We start from the raw sequence: 14,704 nt of genomic DNA, 5'->3' as shown, positions 1-14,704 counted from the left end.
AAGAACCAAAATTCAAACCCACATATGTCTCATCCCAAAGCCCATACTCTCCTCTGCCTGTAAACAAATGACCTAACTCTTCAGCACAGCATTCAAGATGCTCCTCCATAATTTGATCCTTTTCATAATTCTCTCCCACCATGGTTACACTGGACACTTCTGTTTCCTATATATACTGTCTAACATCTCAGTGCTATTGCTTTCATCATGCCATTCTATTTACCTAAAATGCATGCCTTCTTTATCCATCAACTTCCTACTCATCTTTCAAGAATACTGTGAGGACTCAATGAGTTAATACATGTAAACTACTTAAAAATCCTGTCTGGCATATTATAAATACTCAATAAATGTCAGCTGTTACTATTACAAACCATTTAGGCTTTAGACAATTGCTGATGTGACCAAAAAAGATCAACCAAAAAATGAATACAAGCCTTGATAATCACATACTGTCACATACATTCTTCCCCTCTCCTCTCTCTCACACACACACAAACACACACAAAACACACACACTCATACATACAAAATACCAAGCAAAGACATATAGTACAAAGAATGCCAGTATTAAAATGAAACATAGTCTTGGTTTAAAATTCAACTCTGTCATCTAATACCTGTGTGATTTTGGACAAATTATTTAACTTCTCTAAACTCTGGCTTTCAAACACATAGGATAGGGACACTTAAATCTACCTTGTAGGCTTGTTGTGAGAATTAAAGACATTTCCCAAAGAGTTTAGCATGATGCTTGACACATAGTAGGCACTCAATAGGGGACATAAATTATTAAAAGAAAATATATGATAATTATAGAAAGGATGAACATATATGAAAATTCAGAAACATCAAATACAGTAAATAATTCCAGAAATTGGAGCATCCTTAAGAATTGTAAAACTTACCATTTTTTACGTTAACTAACGTGATACTTTAAGTTATTATCATATACTTTAAAATTATCATCAGAGAACTTGATAAAGAATATTAAGATATTGATTCAAATAATATTTACTTAGCACTCATATGGTAAGTCCAAAATTATGAGGGATATAACAAATGGTGTATGACGGTATGAACTTTATTTTCAAGGAATTCACAAGAAACCCAAACCATATGGCAGTATTTTATGTGTTACATAAAATACAGGTTTTTAAAAGATATATTCCAAAACATAGGCATAAAAAGTAGAATGGCGGTTGCCAGGGGCTGAAGGGAAGGGAGGAATGAGGAGTTATTGTTTAATGGGTACAGAATTTCAGTGTTACAAGATGAAGAGTTCTACAGATGAATGGTGATGATGGTAGCACAACATTATGAGTGTATTTAATACCACTGAACCGTACACTTAAAAATGACTAAGATGGTAAATTTTGATATGTGTATTTTACCACAATAAAAATAACTGGAAGTAAAAAACAAAAAGAAATATGTCAGAAGTAGGTTAATCTGGAAATAAAATAATGAAAACAATTACACAATGAATTTCTACAAAGATTTTTAAATGGATTACAAATTTAGCACTTACCTTCATATTTAAAATGGTAACACTTTCCAAGCAATAATACAGGGGAATTTCTACTAAAATATGTCTTTGTTTTCAACACCCAACCTAAATGAGAAAAAGAGAAAAACAGTTTTGCAATTAAAGGATTTCAGACTAAAAGTTCAGCAGCATTTTCTTTTATTTAATTTCAAATCACCAATTCTCAATTATGGATGTGCATTTTTTACAAGTGTAGCAAAAGTATTTTGACAATGAACTGAAAATACAGGCCACTTATGCTACTTTCAAATAAAGCAAAGTATTTTAACCACATTCTGCCCACTTAAAGAACATGGCAGAGAAAAAATTTTAGTTTTAATTTATTTTCAAACAGATCACGATGTTCTTATGGTATAAAAATTAAAAGGTACAAATTCTACTCCAGTTTCCCTGACACCAACCTCTTTTCCCAAAGGCAACAAATTTTACCAATTTCTTATATCTTCTTCCATTTTAGATATTTTAAAGGTTTAAAGTATTTGAATATTCCAGTGAAGTAATTTAGGGAAAAGATCACACAGTACACTAATGCTTATGATAAAAGTGGATCTCTGAAGTTTCCTAGGGAAATCTGTTTTTACCCCATCATTTCAGCCAAATGAGGATTTCTGAAAGTGATGTATAAAGCTTTCAGACATTTTCATCTCAATTTTCCACCTTCCAATCCCCAATCCTCAACTCTTAGTTGCAAACTCTAATTCTTCCAATTTTCTTCCTACTAAACTGTCTATATCTAAAAGGAACTATCCTTTTGGTTTTTTACGATGCCATTAATAGTTCTCAATTTCCTAAGAAAAGCACTTGTCCGTTACATTCCTGAATATTCCTAAGTGTATGAAATTTCTGAGTGCTAATGGCAGACTTAAAAGCAGCTCCTAAAATGCAAGTACATATAAATAAAAAGAATCTGAAATTGGGAGTTAAGAGACTTAGGTCTAGTCTTAAGCAGGCCAACATTTATATTTAACAGAGTTGTTACAAAATTTTAAATGAGTGATTTTTATGAAAGTGCTCCCTTAAGTACTATAATACAAATAAGCATAAAGAACAAGTAAATTAAAATATGTATTTATAATAAAAATCATGCAAGTATCTGAGTTTGGTAGTGAAAAATAAAGAATGGAGGGACTTCCCCGGTATTGCAGTGGTTAAGAATCTGCCTGCCAATGCAGGGGACACAAGTTTGATCCCTGGTCCAGGAAGATCCCACATGCTGTGCAGCAACTAAGCATGTGCACCACAACTACTGAGCCTGTGCTCCAGAGCTCGCGAGCCACAAAACTGAGCCCGCGTGCCACAACTACTGAAGCCCGCGCACCCTGGAGCCTGCGCACTGCAACTACTGAGCCCACATGCCACAACTACTGAAGCCCGCATGCTCTAGGGCTTGCGTGCCACAACTACTGAGCCTGCATGCTGCAACTACTGAAGCCTAGAGCCCGTGCTCCGCACCAAGAGAAGCCACTGCAAGTGAGAAGCCCAAGCACCACAATGAAGACCCAACACAGCCGAAAAAAAAAGAAAGAATGGAAAGTCAAATACAGTAATCAGGCTTTGGATTACTGCAATACTCCCCTAAAATGGCTTATCTGTAATCAGTTTTTCCCCACTCTAGCATATGCCACATATCCCTGCCAAATTAATCTCCCTGTGGCTCTGCTTTGATTAGGTAACTTGTCTGCTCAAAAACCATCCTCAATGATTCATTACCTAACAGATTTATAATGAACTTCTCTGTGATACTAAAGACTTTCCACAATATGATACAAATTACCTTTACAGCCATCTTTTCCACTACTTCTCATCTATACTCAAAGTGGGCTTTACTATTTGGTTCATACTATTCCATAACAAAAATATCCTCCCCAATATCAGCCCATTTAAATCCACTTAAATCTTCTTCTTCTGACTCAAACACACACTTCTAAAACATCTTTTCCTTTTCCCACCTATCTCTCATTCTCTTCTCTGAACTCCAATGGGAAAATAGTATTTACTTACCATCTATTTTACACTAGGAACTAAGCTAGGTGCTTTACAGACATTGTTTCATAGGAGTATTATTAGTACCATAGGAGTATTTTTAGTACCATACGAGAATGATTCTAATCCCCAAAATGATAACAATCCCCTCTCCCCAAAAGGCAGTATTTCCAAAGCAAATCCTAAGAACTTCATAAAAACAACCTCAAAAACTAACAAACAAAAAACCTTTAAGGAGGAACTTCTCTCTTTCTCCCTATGCTTTACCCTCTACCAGTATACCCTCTTACCAGTCACCAGTCCTTCCAAAAGAAAAGAAAGGTGAATCTGACAAGTCAGAGCCTGAGGCTCTACAACGATCTACATTTTACACGAGCAATGAGTTATAGTGCACACAGCAGGCAGAAGTTGTCTCTTAATGGCTAGGCTAGAATTGACATAGCTTCATTTCTAACTCATTCTATTGGTTGATATGAGACACAAGCCAGCCCAGATTCATATGAGAAAAGAGACAACACAAGATGTGATTCACTGAGGACCGTCTTTGGAGCCTAGCTACCATAAACAAAATGTTACCAAAAAACCGATAGTCCATTAAGTTAGCAATCTGAAAATCACAAGTCAGGCTTTAAAAGATGCAAACAAGCCAAAGAGCATAGAAATAGTAGAGATAATAATGATTTTCTGGAGGAACAGAAACACCCAGAAGGATGATTTACTTCTTAATATTTTAAAAAGGAAATCAAGTTTACATACCTCATAAAGACATGTAAATGTGGGGGGGGGGAAGCAAAAATGAAACATTTTTGAAAAGAAAGTAAGGTCCAGTTTTGTTAAATGCTATGCCATTTCTAGTTCCATCTTTATATAATAATATTGACATTGATAAAAAGTATTCCTAAATTATGTTCAGTGTATTCAGAGAACAGCAAGAATAGGGAGCAAGGGAGGCTGGGTTTGAATACAAGTTTCAAGACTTACCTAGATATATGACCTTGAATATGTCACCTAATCTCAGTTTTCTAATTTGCAAAAAAAGAATACCTTAGAAACATATTAGATTTAAATCTCAGAAAGATATCTAACTCAGAAAGATGAAATTTAAATGAGAAGGTACATAAACTACAACATACTAGTGGGTGCTCAATCGATTTTAATCCTTCTTAAACCATCCATACTACACAGACTCTAAACAATGAAAATACATTCAACATTTTAGAATAATTTTCACCAATAAAAATAAAACTAAAATACTACTCTATAACTTAAAACTATCTAGAACATGTAGCTACCCTGAACAATCTGTTCTTCAGAGATTAGGGATTACCATAATCTTATGATGTCCACTTAAATATCTAGATAGGGAAAGCTACACATATGTAAATAATAGGTTAAATAACAATTCCTAGGTCACTACTGAAATGTGTTGAGTACCTGTATGACAATGTTCAGACCTTATAAATGAAATCTTCACCACATAACCTATCCATCAGATTAAATGGTTGAAAAAGAACATAAGCCTCTGTTTGCAGATGACATGATTTACACACAGAAAATCCTAAAGAATCCAAAAAAATTATTAGAATAAAAGAGATTATCAAGTTTACAAGATACAAGATCAAATCACAAAAATCAATTGTATTTCTATATACTAGCAATGAAGAGTCTAAATGAAATGAAGAAAATTCATTTTAAAATAGCATTGAAAAGAATAAAATACTTAGGAATAACTTTAACAAAAGAAGTGCCAAGACTTGCACACAGAAAACTACAAAACATCATTGAAAGAAATTAAAGACCTAAATAAATGGAAAGACATCCCATGTCCATGGATTGGAAGACTTAATATGGCAATACTCTGTTAATATGCCAATACTCTAAAAATTGATCTACAGATTTCACTAAAATCTATATAAAAATCCCAGCTGGATTTCTCGCAGAAATTGATAAGAGGATCAAAAATTCATATGGAAAATGCATGGAATCCAGAACAGTCAAACAATCTTGGAAAAGAAGAACAAAGTTGGAGGAATCATACTTTCCAATTTCAAATTTTACAAACAGCTAAAGTAATCAAGAGAATGTTCTACTAGCATAAGAACAAACATACAGATTAATGGAATAGAATTGAGAGTCCAGAAATCAATCCTTACATCTATGGTCAACTGATTTCGGATAACTGTGGCAAGACCAGTCAATGGAAAAAGAATATTCTTTTAAACAAATGGTGCTGAGACCAGATAGCCACATACAAAGAATAACGTGGAACCTCTACCTCACATCATATGCAAAAATTAACCTGAAATGGATCAAAGACCTAAATATAAGAGCTAAAAAGATAAAAACTCTTTAAAGAATAGGTGCAAATCTTCATGACCTTGATTTAAGCAACAGTTTCGTAAATACAACATCAAAAGCACAAGCAACAAAGGGAAAAAAAATAGGTAAACTGGACCTCATCAAAAAGTAAAAGTTTTATGCTTCAATGGACACTATGAAGAAAGTGAAAAGACAATCCAAGAATGGGAGAAAATATTTGCAAATCATGTACCTGCTGAGGGATTTTTATCTAGAATATATAAAGAACTCTTACAACTCGATAATAAAAAGACAACCCAATTTTAAAACATGCAAAAGATTTGAATGGACATTTCTTGAAAGAATATATACAAATTACTAATAAATACATAAAAAGAAGATTAACTTCATATGTTCATCAGGGAAATGCAAATCAAACTCACAGTGAGATACTTCACACTCCCTAGAATGGGTCTAATTAAAAAGATAGATATTAACAAGTATTGCTGACGATGTGGAGAAATTCAAACCCTCAAACATTTCTGGTAGGAATGTATAATGGTGCAAACAGTTTGGAAAACAGTTTAGTAGTTCCTTAAAAAGTTAAACTTAGGGTAAACATATGATCCAGCAATTCTACTCCTAGGTATATACTCAAGAGAACTGAAAACATATGTTTACACAAAAACTTGTATACAATATTAACAGCAGCATTATTCATATAGCCAAAAAGTGGAAACCACCCAAACATCTATCAACTAATGAGTGGGTAAAGAAAATGTGATATATCCATACAATGAAATATTATTCAGCCGTATAAGAGAATGAAGTACTGATATATACAGGCTACAACATGAATTAACTTTCAAAACGTTATGTCAAGTGAAAGGAGTCAAAAACAAAAGGCCACAAGTTATATGATACCATTTATATGAAATGTCCAGAATAGGCAAATCCAGAGAGGCAAAAAGTAGACTAGTGGATGCCAGGGATTGGAGAGAGGTGGGGAGGAATAGGGAGTAGTTGCTAATGGGTACAAGGTAGCCTTTGGGGGTGATGAAAATGTTCTGGAATTAGATAGTGATGATGGTTGTACATTCCTGTGAGTGTACTAAAAACCACTGAATCATACACTTTAAAAAGGTAAATTTTAGTAGTATATGATTTAAATCTCAATTTTTCAAAAAATTAATGTCTATAATCTTCAAAATACAATGTCAAGTTATTATCAAGTTTTAACTGCCTAAATAGCTAGCTGGCCATGACTTCCAGTGAACCAGGAACCAACAGCCAATTGTGTTTTACTTGAATTTACACTGTTAAGGGGTTTTACTAAATTTTATCATTCCTATCTTATGGATATGAACTTCTTCCGGTTGAAACTGGTTCTGCTGAGTATTTCTCCATCTTTGAAGGATTTTTCATCTCCAATTTGTTTCTAGTCTTAAGTGGGCTTCAAAACCACCATATGATCCTTATTGGATTTGTATGCAAATCAAGAGTAACTAAGTTATAGAAATAAGGATCTGAGTGTGTTCCTAGAAGAAAGTCATACGCATCAGCATGTGAACTTTAAATGGTCTGCTTTGTGCGTTCAGAGGTCTATTTTGCTTGCTTCCTGGTTCATACATGAGGTTGCCTGATGCTGAGTCTGAAAACCTGAGGTATTATCATCACCTGAATAAATTCTATCTTCTTTGGAATTTTCTTTTTTAAAGGACCACATGATATGCCTGAGTTTCTAAGTAATGTTTATGATGGTATTTGGCTCTTTCTTCAGGTAGTATTCTTATCTACATTCCTTACAGAAATATTTCATTCAAAGAGAATCTCAACAATTGTCAGTGACTTAATACAGAAGATAATACATGTCTTCAAATATTTCTTTGGATTTATACAATTTTCAAATCTTGATACTTACTATATTTCATGTTGTTCCAAGCAGATATAAATTTAGTTTTCAGCTTGTCAACTTCATCTGTTCCTGTGGCCTCCATATTCAGATTCTAAAGAAAAAGCCATCACTTGATTGCATTCTTCTGTAAGTTTAGACTTTTGTTCTGACATAAAGAAAAGAAGTTAAAGAAAAATAAGTAATGAGTACGTATTATATGGTGCACTATCTGCTAAAGTTACTTAAGTGATTAAATACAACTTGAATTGGAAATGAGCAAACCAATTTTTCATTTTACAGAATAGAATACAATATACTCTATAAATATTTTAATTACAAAATATATTTTATTGTTGCATATTTTATATACAACAATAAAAATTATCACACAAAACCAAACAATAAACTCCCCCAGACACTCACAATTAAGAACAATAACTTAGTAACACAAGTCAGTTTTGATGAGACTATTCAAGACTTGTTTCATTTGTAATCAGAGTGTGATTTGAAATCATATAAGAAGTGGCAATTATCTTCAGAATGGAGGCTTCCACTTATATTGATTAAGTCACTACTTTCATATAAAGCCTAGTTTTTTTTTTTCAGTTAAGGCATTTCCTATATTTCCAATACATCCTTGCTTCCTACTGCAGCACTTTTTAAAAAAATCAAATGGCTTAAATTTACAAGACAATGTTTTCTTACTTTAAAATAAGAATAAATGTAGCTTATAAGTATTTAACTTACTTGAGGGAAAACTGAGATACGTGATATGTAATCTGAAAGACGAACAAATTATAACTGAAAATGTTTGAGCTTATTTGAAATAATTCACAAACAGTTTTCTTTTCAAGAAAAGAATGCTACACAGAACATCACCCTTTCAGGGTTATAAATATCAACTCAAAGGTATTGATACATTTGTTTCTCTGACAATAGGCATTCCATTTTATAATATGTATTAGAAGCTACTAATTATACATTATAACTGTGACAGATGAAAGCATGGTTCACTGGAAGAATTTAAAAAGCCAATGCAACTAAGAACAGAATCCAAAAAAGTGGCATGAGATGTGGCTATTGGGTTAGACAGTGGCCAGAGCACACAGGGCCTTGTAGACCATGTTAAGGGTTTTGTTCTTTATCCAAAGAGCAACTGGTTCCAAACAGGAATATCAGAATCAGATTTTGTGGGTTTGTTTGGTTTTTTTGACTCCAACACAGAGAACAGATTGAAAAGGGACAAGAGTAAAGGGTGAAAGTTTACTACTATTGTACAGAATGAGGAGAGAGATGGTAGCTTGGACTAGAGCAGTGGAGATGGAGAGAAATGGACATATGAAGAAACGTCAAGAAATCATTAGGTCTCGGTGAGAAAATGGATGTGAAAGGTGAGAAAGAGGAATATGTCAAAGATACACCCAGGTTTCTGGCTTGTGAAATTAAATAGTTGGTGCCAATCACTTAAATAGGGAACATTAAATTAGGGGGACTTCCCTGGTGGCTCAGTGGTTAAGAATCCGCCTGCCAAAGCCGGGGACACGGTTCAATCCCTGGTCCAGGGAGATCCCACATGCCGCGGAGCAACTAAGCCCATGTGCCACAACTACTGAGCCTGCACTCTAGAGCCCAGAAGCCACAACTACTGAGCCCATGTTCCACAACTACTAAAGCCCACGCACCTAGAGCCTGTGCTCCACAACAAGAGAAGCCATGGCAATGAGAAGCCTGCACACTGCAACGAACAATAGCCCCCGCTCACCACAACTAGAGAAAGCCCGTGTGCAGCAAAGAAGACCCAACACAGCCAAAACTAAATAAAATTTTTTAAAAAATTATTTTAAAAAATAGGGAACATTAGGAGAAGGGCAGGTTAGAGGGAGAAGATCATGAATTGGATTTATGTGGAGTTTGAGATGGCTCTGAGATATAGTAGGGAATCACTCATTTTTATTTAATCACTCGATAAATTATTGCCAGGCACTGTTCTAGGTAGTGCAGATATAGCTTAGGGCAAAGGGAGTAAAATACTTGCTTTCATGATGCTTACATTCTAGACATTCTAGAGAGGGCAACAAGGCAGTTGGATATATAGCTCTGGAGCTCAAAGGTGAGGTTTGGGTGAGAGCTATTAATTTGAGAATTGTTGATATACAAATGAAGAGTTAGAGCTATAAACATGTTTCTCAAGGATTCTGCCTCATCCATGATGGCACCCCAGCCTTGAGGATGATATTCAAAGTCCTTCATGAAATCACATCTGCCCACTTACTCAGCTTTCTCTCTTGCCACTCCCTCACATGCACTATATACTAAAGCCATTTTTAATATTAATATTAAAGCTTCCTAAACTTGACATGCTAATACCTCCATGCCTTTGCATGTGCTCTTCCCTCCACCTACAATGCCTTCCTGCTCACCCTCACTTTTTGACTGTCTTATTATCATGAGTCCCTAAGACCCAGCTTAAGTTTCTCCTCCTCTGGTAAGATTAGTAAAATTTTTACCCTCCTCCCAACCTCAAACTAAGACAGAAGTCCCTCTTCTTAGCTCCTTAGGAGCCTATGTCTTCCTCTATCACAGCACTCATCACACTGTATTGTAATAACTTGCTTCTTACCTGCCTCTTACACCAGACAGTAAACTTTTCAAATGTCCTTAAGTTCTGCCTGGCACACAATTGTTTCTCAAAATGTTTATTAAATGAATCAGTGAACTGATAAATTATGAAAAATAAGCAGTAGTCTTACCTGCTGTAATTAGAATTCTTTAACTGACAACTAGAATAAAGAAAAAAATTTCCTCCCAAAAGTGCATTATTTAACAAAATTTGGAAAAGCAAGAAGGAGAAAAGTTTATAAAATGTGTGATTATATATACTGCATCCACATGATGGGTTATATACCCATTAAAAATGCTTACAAAGAGTCTGTGAAAATGGGGAAACACTATGCAAAATCTAAAACTTTATGTACTACACAATACTATCTGGGGGCTGAGGGGGAGGTGAAGGAGTAAAAAAAAGTATACCAAATTGCTAACAATAGTTTCCCTGACAAATTGCGTATGGCTACTTTTTTTTTATCACTATTGCTCACCTTTTCCAAATCTTATACAAAGAACACACGTAATTTTTAGAATTTAAAAAGTTTATTTTTAGGGACTTCCCTGGTGGTCCAGTGGTTAAGACTCCGAGCTCCCAATGCAGGGGGCCCTGGTTCTATCCCTGGTCAGGGAACTAGATCCCGCATGCTGCAACTAAGAGCCCACATGACGGAACTAAATATCCCACATGCCACAACTAAAAAGATCCCGAATGCCACAATGAAGATCCCATGTGCCACAACTAAGATGAAGCACAGCCAAATGAATGAATATTAAAAAACATATATAAAGTTTATTTTTAAAAAGCCACCAACCATGAATCTTCTAAATACAAAATGTTTAAAATAAGAGAATGTAAGGAACTTCCATACTGTTCTCCATGTGGCTGCACCAATTTACATTCCCACCAACAGTGCAGGAGGGTCCATTCTTCTCCACACCCTCTCCAGTGTTTAACGTTGGTAGACTTTTGGACGATGGCCATTCTAACCAGTGCGAGGTGATACCTCGCAGTTTTGATTTGCATTTCTCTAATAATTAGCAATGTCAAACATCTTTTCATGTGCCTTTTGGCTATCTGTATGTCTTCTTTACAAAAATATCTATTTAGGTTTTCTGCCCATTTTTTGATTGGGTTATTTGTTTTTCTTATATTGAGCTGTATGAGCTATTTGTATATTTTAGAGATTAATCCCTTGTCAGTCACATAATTTGCAAATATTTTCTCCCAATCTGTAGGTTGTTTTTTCATTTTGTTTATGGTTTCCTTTGCTGTGCATATACTTTGATTTAATTAGATCCCATTTGTTTCTTTTTGTTTTTATCTCCATTACTCTAGGAGACAAATCCAAAAAGATATTGCAATTTATGTCAAAAAGTGTTCTGCCTATGTTTTGGGGGGTTTTTTTGTTTTGTTTTGTTTTATTTTATTTTTTGGCTTCATTGGGTTTTTGTTGCTGCACGTGGGCTTTCTCTAGTTGTGGCAAGTGGGGGCTACTCTTCCTTGTGGTGCACGGACATCTCATCGTACTGGCTTCTCTTGTTGCAGAACATGGGCTCTAGGCACACGGGTTTCAGTAGTTGCAGCACACAGGCCCTAGAGCGTGCAGACTTCAGTAGTTGTGGCACGCGGGCTCAGTAGTTGTGCCTTACAGGCCCTAGAGCGCAGGCTCGGTAGTTGTGGCACACGGGTTTAGTTGCTCCACAGCATGTGGGATCTTCCCAGACCTGGAAAGATCAAATCTGTGTCCCCTGCATTGGCAGGCAGATTCTTAACCACTGTGCCACCAGGGAAGTCCCTCTGCCTGTGTTTTCCTCTAGGAGTTTTATAGCATCCGGTCTTACATTTAGGTCTTTAATCCATTTTGAGTTTATTTTTGTGTGTGGTGTTAGAGAGTGTTCTAATTTCATTCTTTTACATGTAGCTGTCCAGTTTTCCCAGCACCACTTACTGAAGAGACTGGAGGTTCTTTAAAAAAACAAAAATAGAACTACCATATGACTCTGCAATACCACTCCTGGGCATATATAGGGACAAAACTAATTCGAAAGATACATTCACCCTAATGTTCACTGCAGCACTATTTACAATAGCCAAGATATGGAAGCAACCTAAATGTCCATCAACAGATAAATGGGTAAAGATGTGATACATATATACAATGGAATATTACTCAGCCATAAAAAAGAATGAAATAATGCCATTTGCAGCAACATAGATGGACCTAGAGATTATCATATGAAGTGAAACAAGACAAACATCATATGATATCGCTTATATGTGCAATGTAAACAAAAATGATACAAATGAACTTACATAAAGAACAGAAACAGGGCTTCCCTGGTGGTGCAGTGGTTAAGAATCCACCTGCCAATTCAGGGGATACGGGTTCGAGCCCTGGTCCGGGAAGATCCCACATGCTGCGGAGCAACTAAGCCTGTGTGCCACAACTACTGAGCCTGTGCGCCACAACTACTAAGCCCGTGAGCCACAACTACTGAGTCCATGTGCCACAACTACTGAAGCCTGCGCACCTAGAGCCTGTGCTCTGCAACAAGAGAAGCCACCACAATGAGAAGCCCATGCACTGCAACCAAGAGTAGCCCCCGCTCGCCACAACTAGAGAAAGCCTGCAGGCAGCAACAAACACCCAACACAGCCAAAAATAAATAAATTTATTTAAAAAAAAAAAAAGAAAGAACAGAAACAGACCCACAGACAAAGAAAACAAACTTATGGTTACCAAAGAGGAAAGGGGCAGGGGAGGGATAAATTAGGAGTTTGGGATTAACATATACACACCACTCTATAAAAAATAACCAACAAGGACCTACTATATAGCACAGAGAACTATACTCAATATTTTGTAATAACCTATAAGAGAAAAGAATCTGAAAAAATAGACCTATGTATGTATGTATAACTGAATCACTTTGCTGTAAACTTGAAATAACACAACATTGTAAATCAACTATACTTCAATAAAAATGAATAAATTAAAAAATAAAAATAAGACAATGTACATGCATGTATTTTCTTTCTAAGTCAGAAAGAAAGTAGGCCACAGGGAGGACCTTGGTTCAAAGGGTTCCCAATACCAGCTACCAGGAACACTCTGGACAGTCCTTAGCAACAGTGTGAAAGTCAACATGCCTTTCAAGTGTGCTGGGGGAAAATGAAGACAAAATGAGACATTTTCTATGGGGGAAGTCTGTATATTAGATAAAGACTCCTAAATAAATAAATAAATAAATAAATAACCAAGGTAAGATGCTGTGACAGATACAGAAATTAATGAGACAAATATACTAACCTCAAGGAACTCAGAGTGCAATAAATTGTTAAATTATTCTTTTACTGTTATTTTTACTTCAAACTCCTGCCACTTATAGACTATTTACTCAGAGTAATTTACCCCAAACTTGAAACATTTGAAATGTTTTTGGAACATCTCAACTATTTTATAAGAATTCATTTATTGTCATTGTTATATAGAGTACGTGAAAAGAATAAAATTATTATCATAAGGTCAAATTAACTAAGCTGTTATTAGTTTAACAATTCAGTATAGTTACTTTCCATATAACTAAAATTGAATTCTAATCTTCTATAAAGACAGAAACCCACTTTATTTCCATAACAAAAATTTAAATGGCTGTTTCTAAAAATCCTAACTTTTTAGAGCAGAGACGATTTTGAAAGGTGATCCCTCGAACCATATTAGAAAGTACTATAAACTAAAACACTTTAAAAAGGAACCAAAAATTCCTAATGAGGAAAGGATTTTCCTTACTGCATATTAAAACACATTATAAAACTACAGTAATTAAGTTAATACTTAAATTTATTGATCTTATTAGCAAAGGATGACACTGAGTAAAACATAACAGGGAGTACAGAAATAAATCCAAATATATTTGAGAATTTAGTGACTGATACAAGAGATATTTCACATCAGTGAGAAAAGATAGCTGATTTAGTAAATAGTACTGGAATAATAAGCTAGCCAGTTTAAAAATAAAGCTACCTCACACATTATGAATTCTAGACTGATCACAGAATTAAATGCAAATGCAAGCACATGGCATGTTTGCACATACTGCAGGGAAGTATTGATTTAAATATTTTTAACAGTCTTGTAGAAAAGACCTTTCTAAGCACGGTATGCAATACTAGAAATCAGAAAGGAAAATGTAATCACATAAAAAAGAAAACTTCTGTACAGGAAGAAGAAAAAGAAAGCATTAACAAGGTTGACTTGCAATTCATAAATTAAGAAAAAAATCCAATTCATATTGCATAGACAAAGCTTTAATGTCCATAATATATAAAGAGCTCTTAAAAATCAATCACAAAAAAAGGAAAAAAAAAAAGA

The 14,704-nt window shown here is 35.0% G+C and overlaps 1 protein-coding gene across 1 annotated transcript in view; it reads right to left on the bottom strand.

Annotated features, from left to right (window-relative positions):
- Positions 1-14,704, bottom strand: part of ATG4C (autophagy related 4C cysteine peptidase) — a 93,320-nt gene that overhangs the window by 60,050 nt on the left and 18,566 nt on the right. The window contains exons 2-3 of the mRNA XM_069541125.1: positions 7,752-7,890; positions 1,532-1,615 (exon numbers count right to left, since the gene is read on the bottom strand). Of these exons, the coding sequence (XP_069397226.1) occupies positions 1,532-1,615; positions 7,752-7,827 (160 nt within the window). The 5' untranslated portion in view covers positions 7,828-7,890. The remainder of the gene's footprint in view (positions 1-1,531; positions 1,616-7,751; positions 7,891-14,704) is intronic.

The sequence above is a fragment of the Delphinus delphis genome, chromosome 1, assembly GCF_949987515.2.
Source record: "Delphinus delphis chromosome 1, mDelDel1.2, whole genome shotgun sequence".
In the NCBI taxonomy this organism is placed as follows: domain Eukaryota; kingdom Metazoa; phylum Chordata; class Mammalia; order Artiodactyla; family Delphinidae; genus Delphinus; species Delphinus delphis.
The sequence above is the reverse complement of the archived record's forward strand: the minus strand, read 5'-3'. Positions and strand labels throughout refer to the sequence as shown.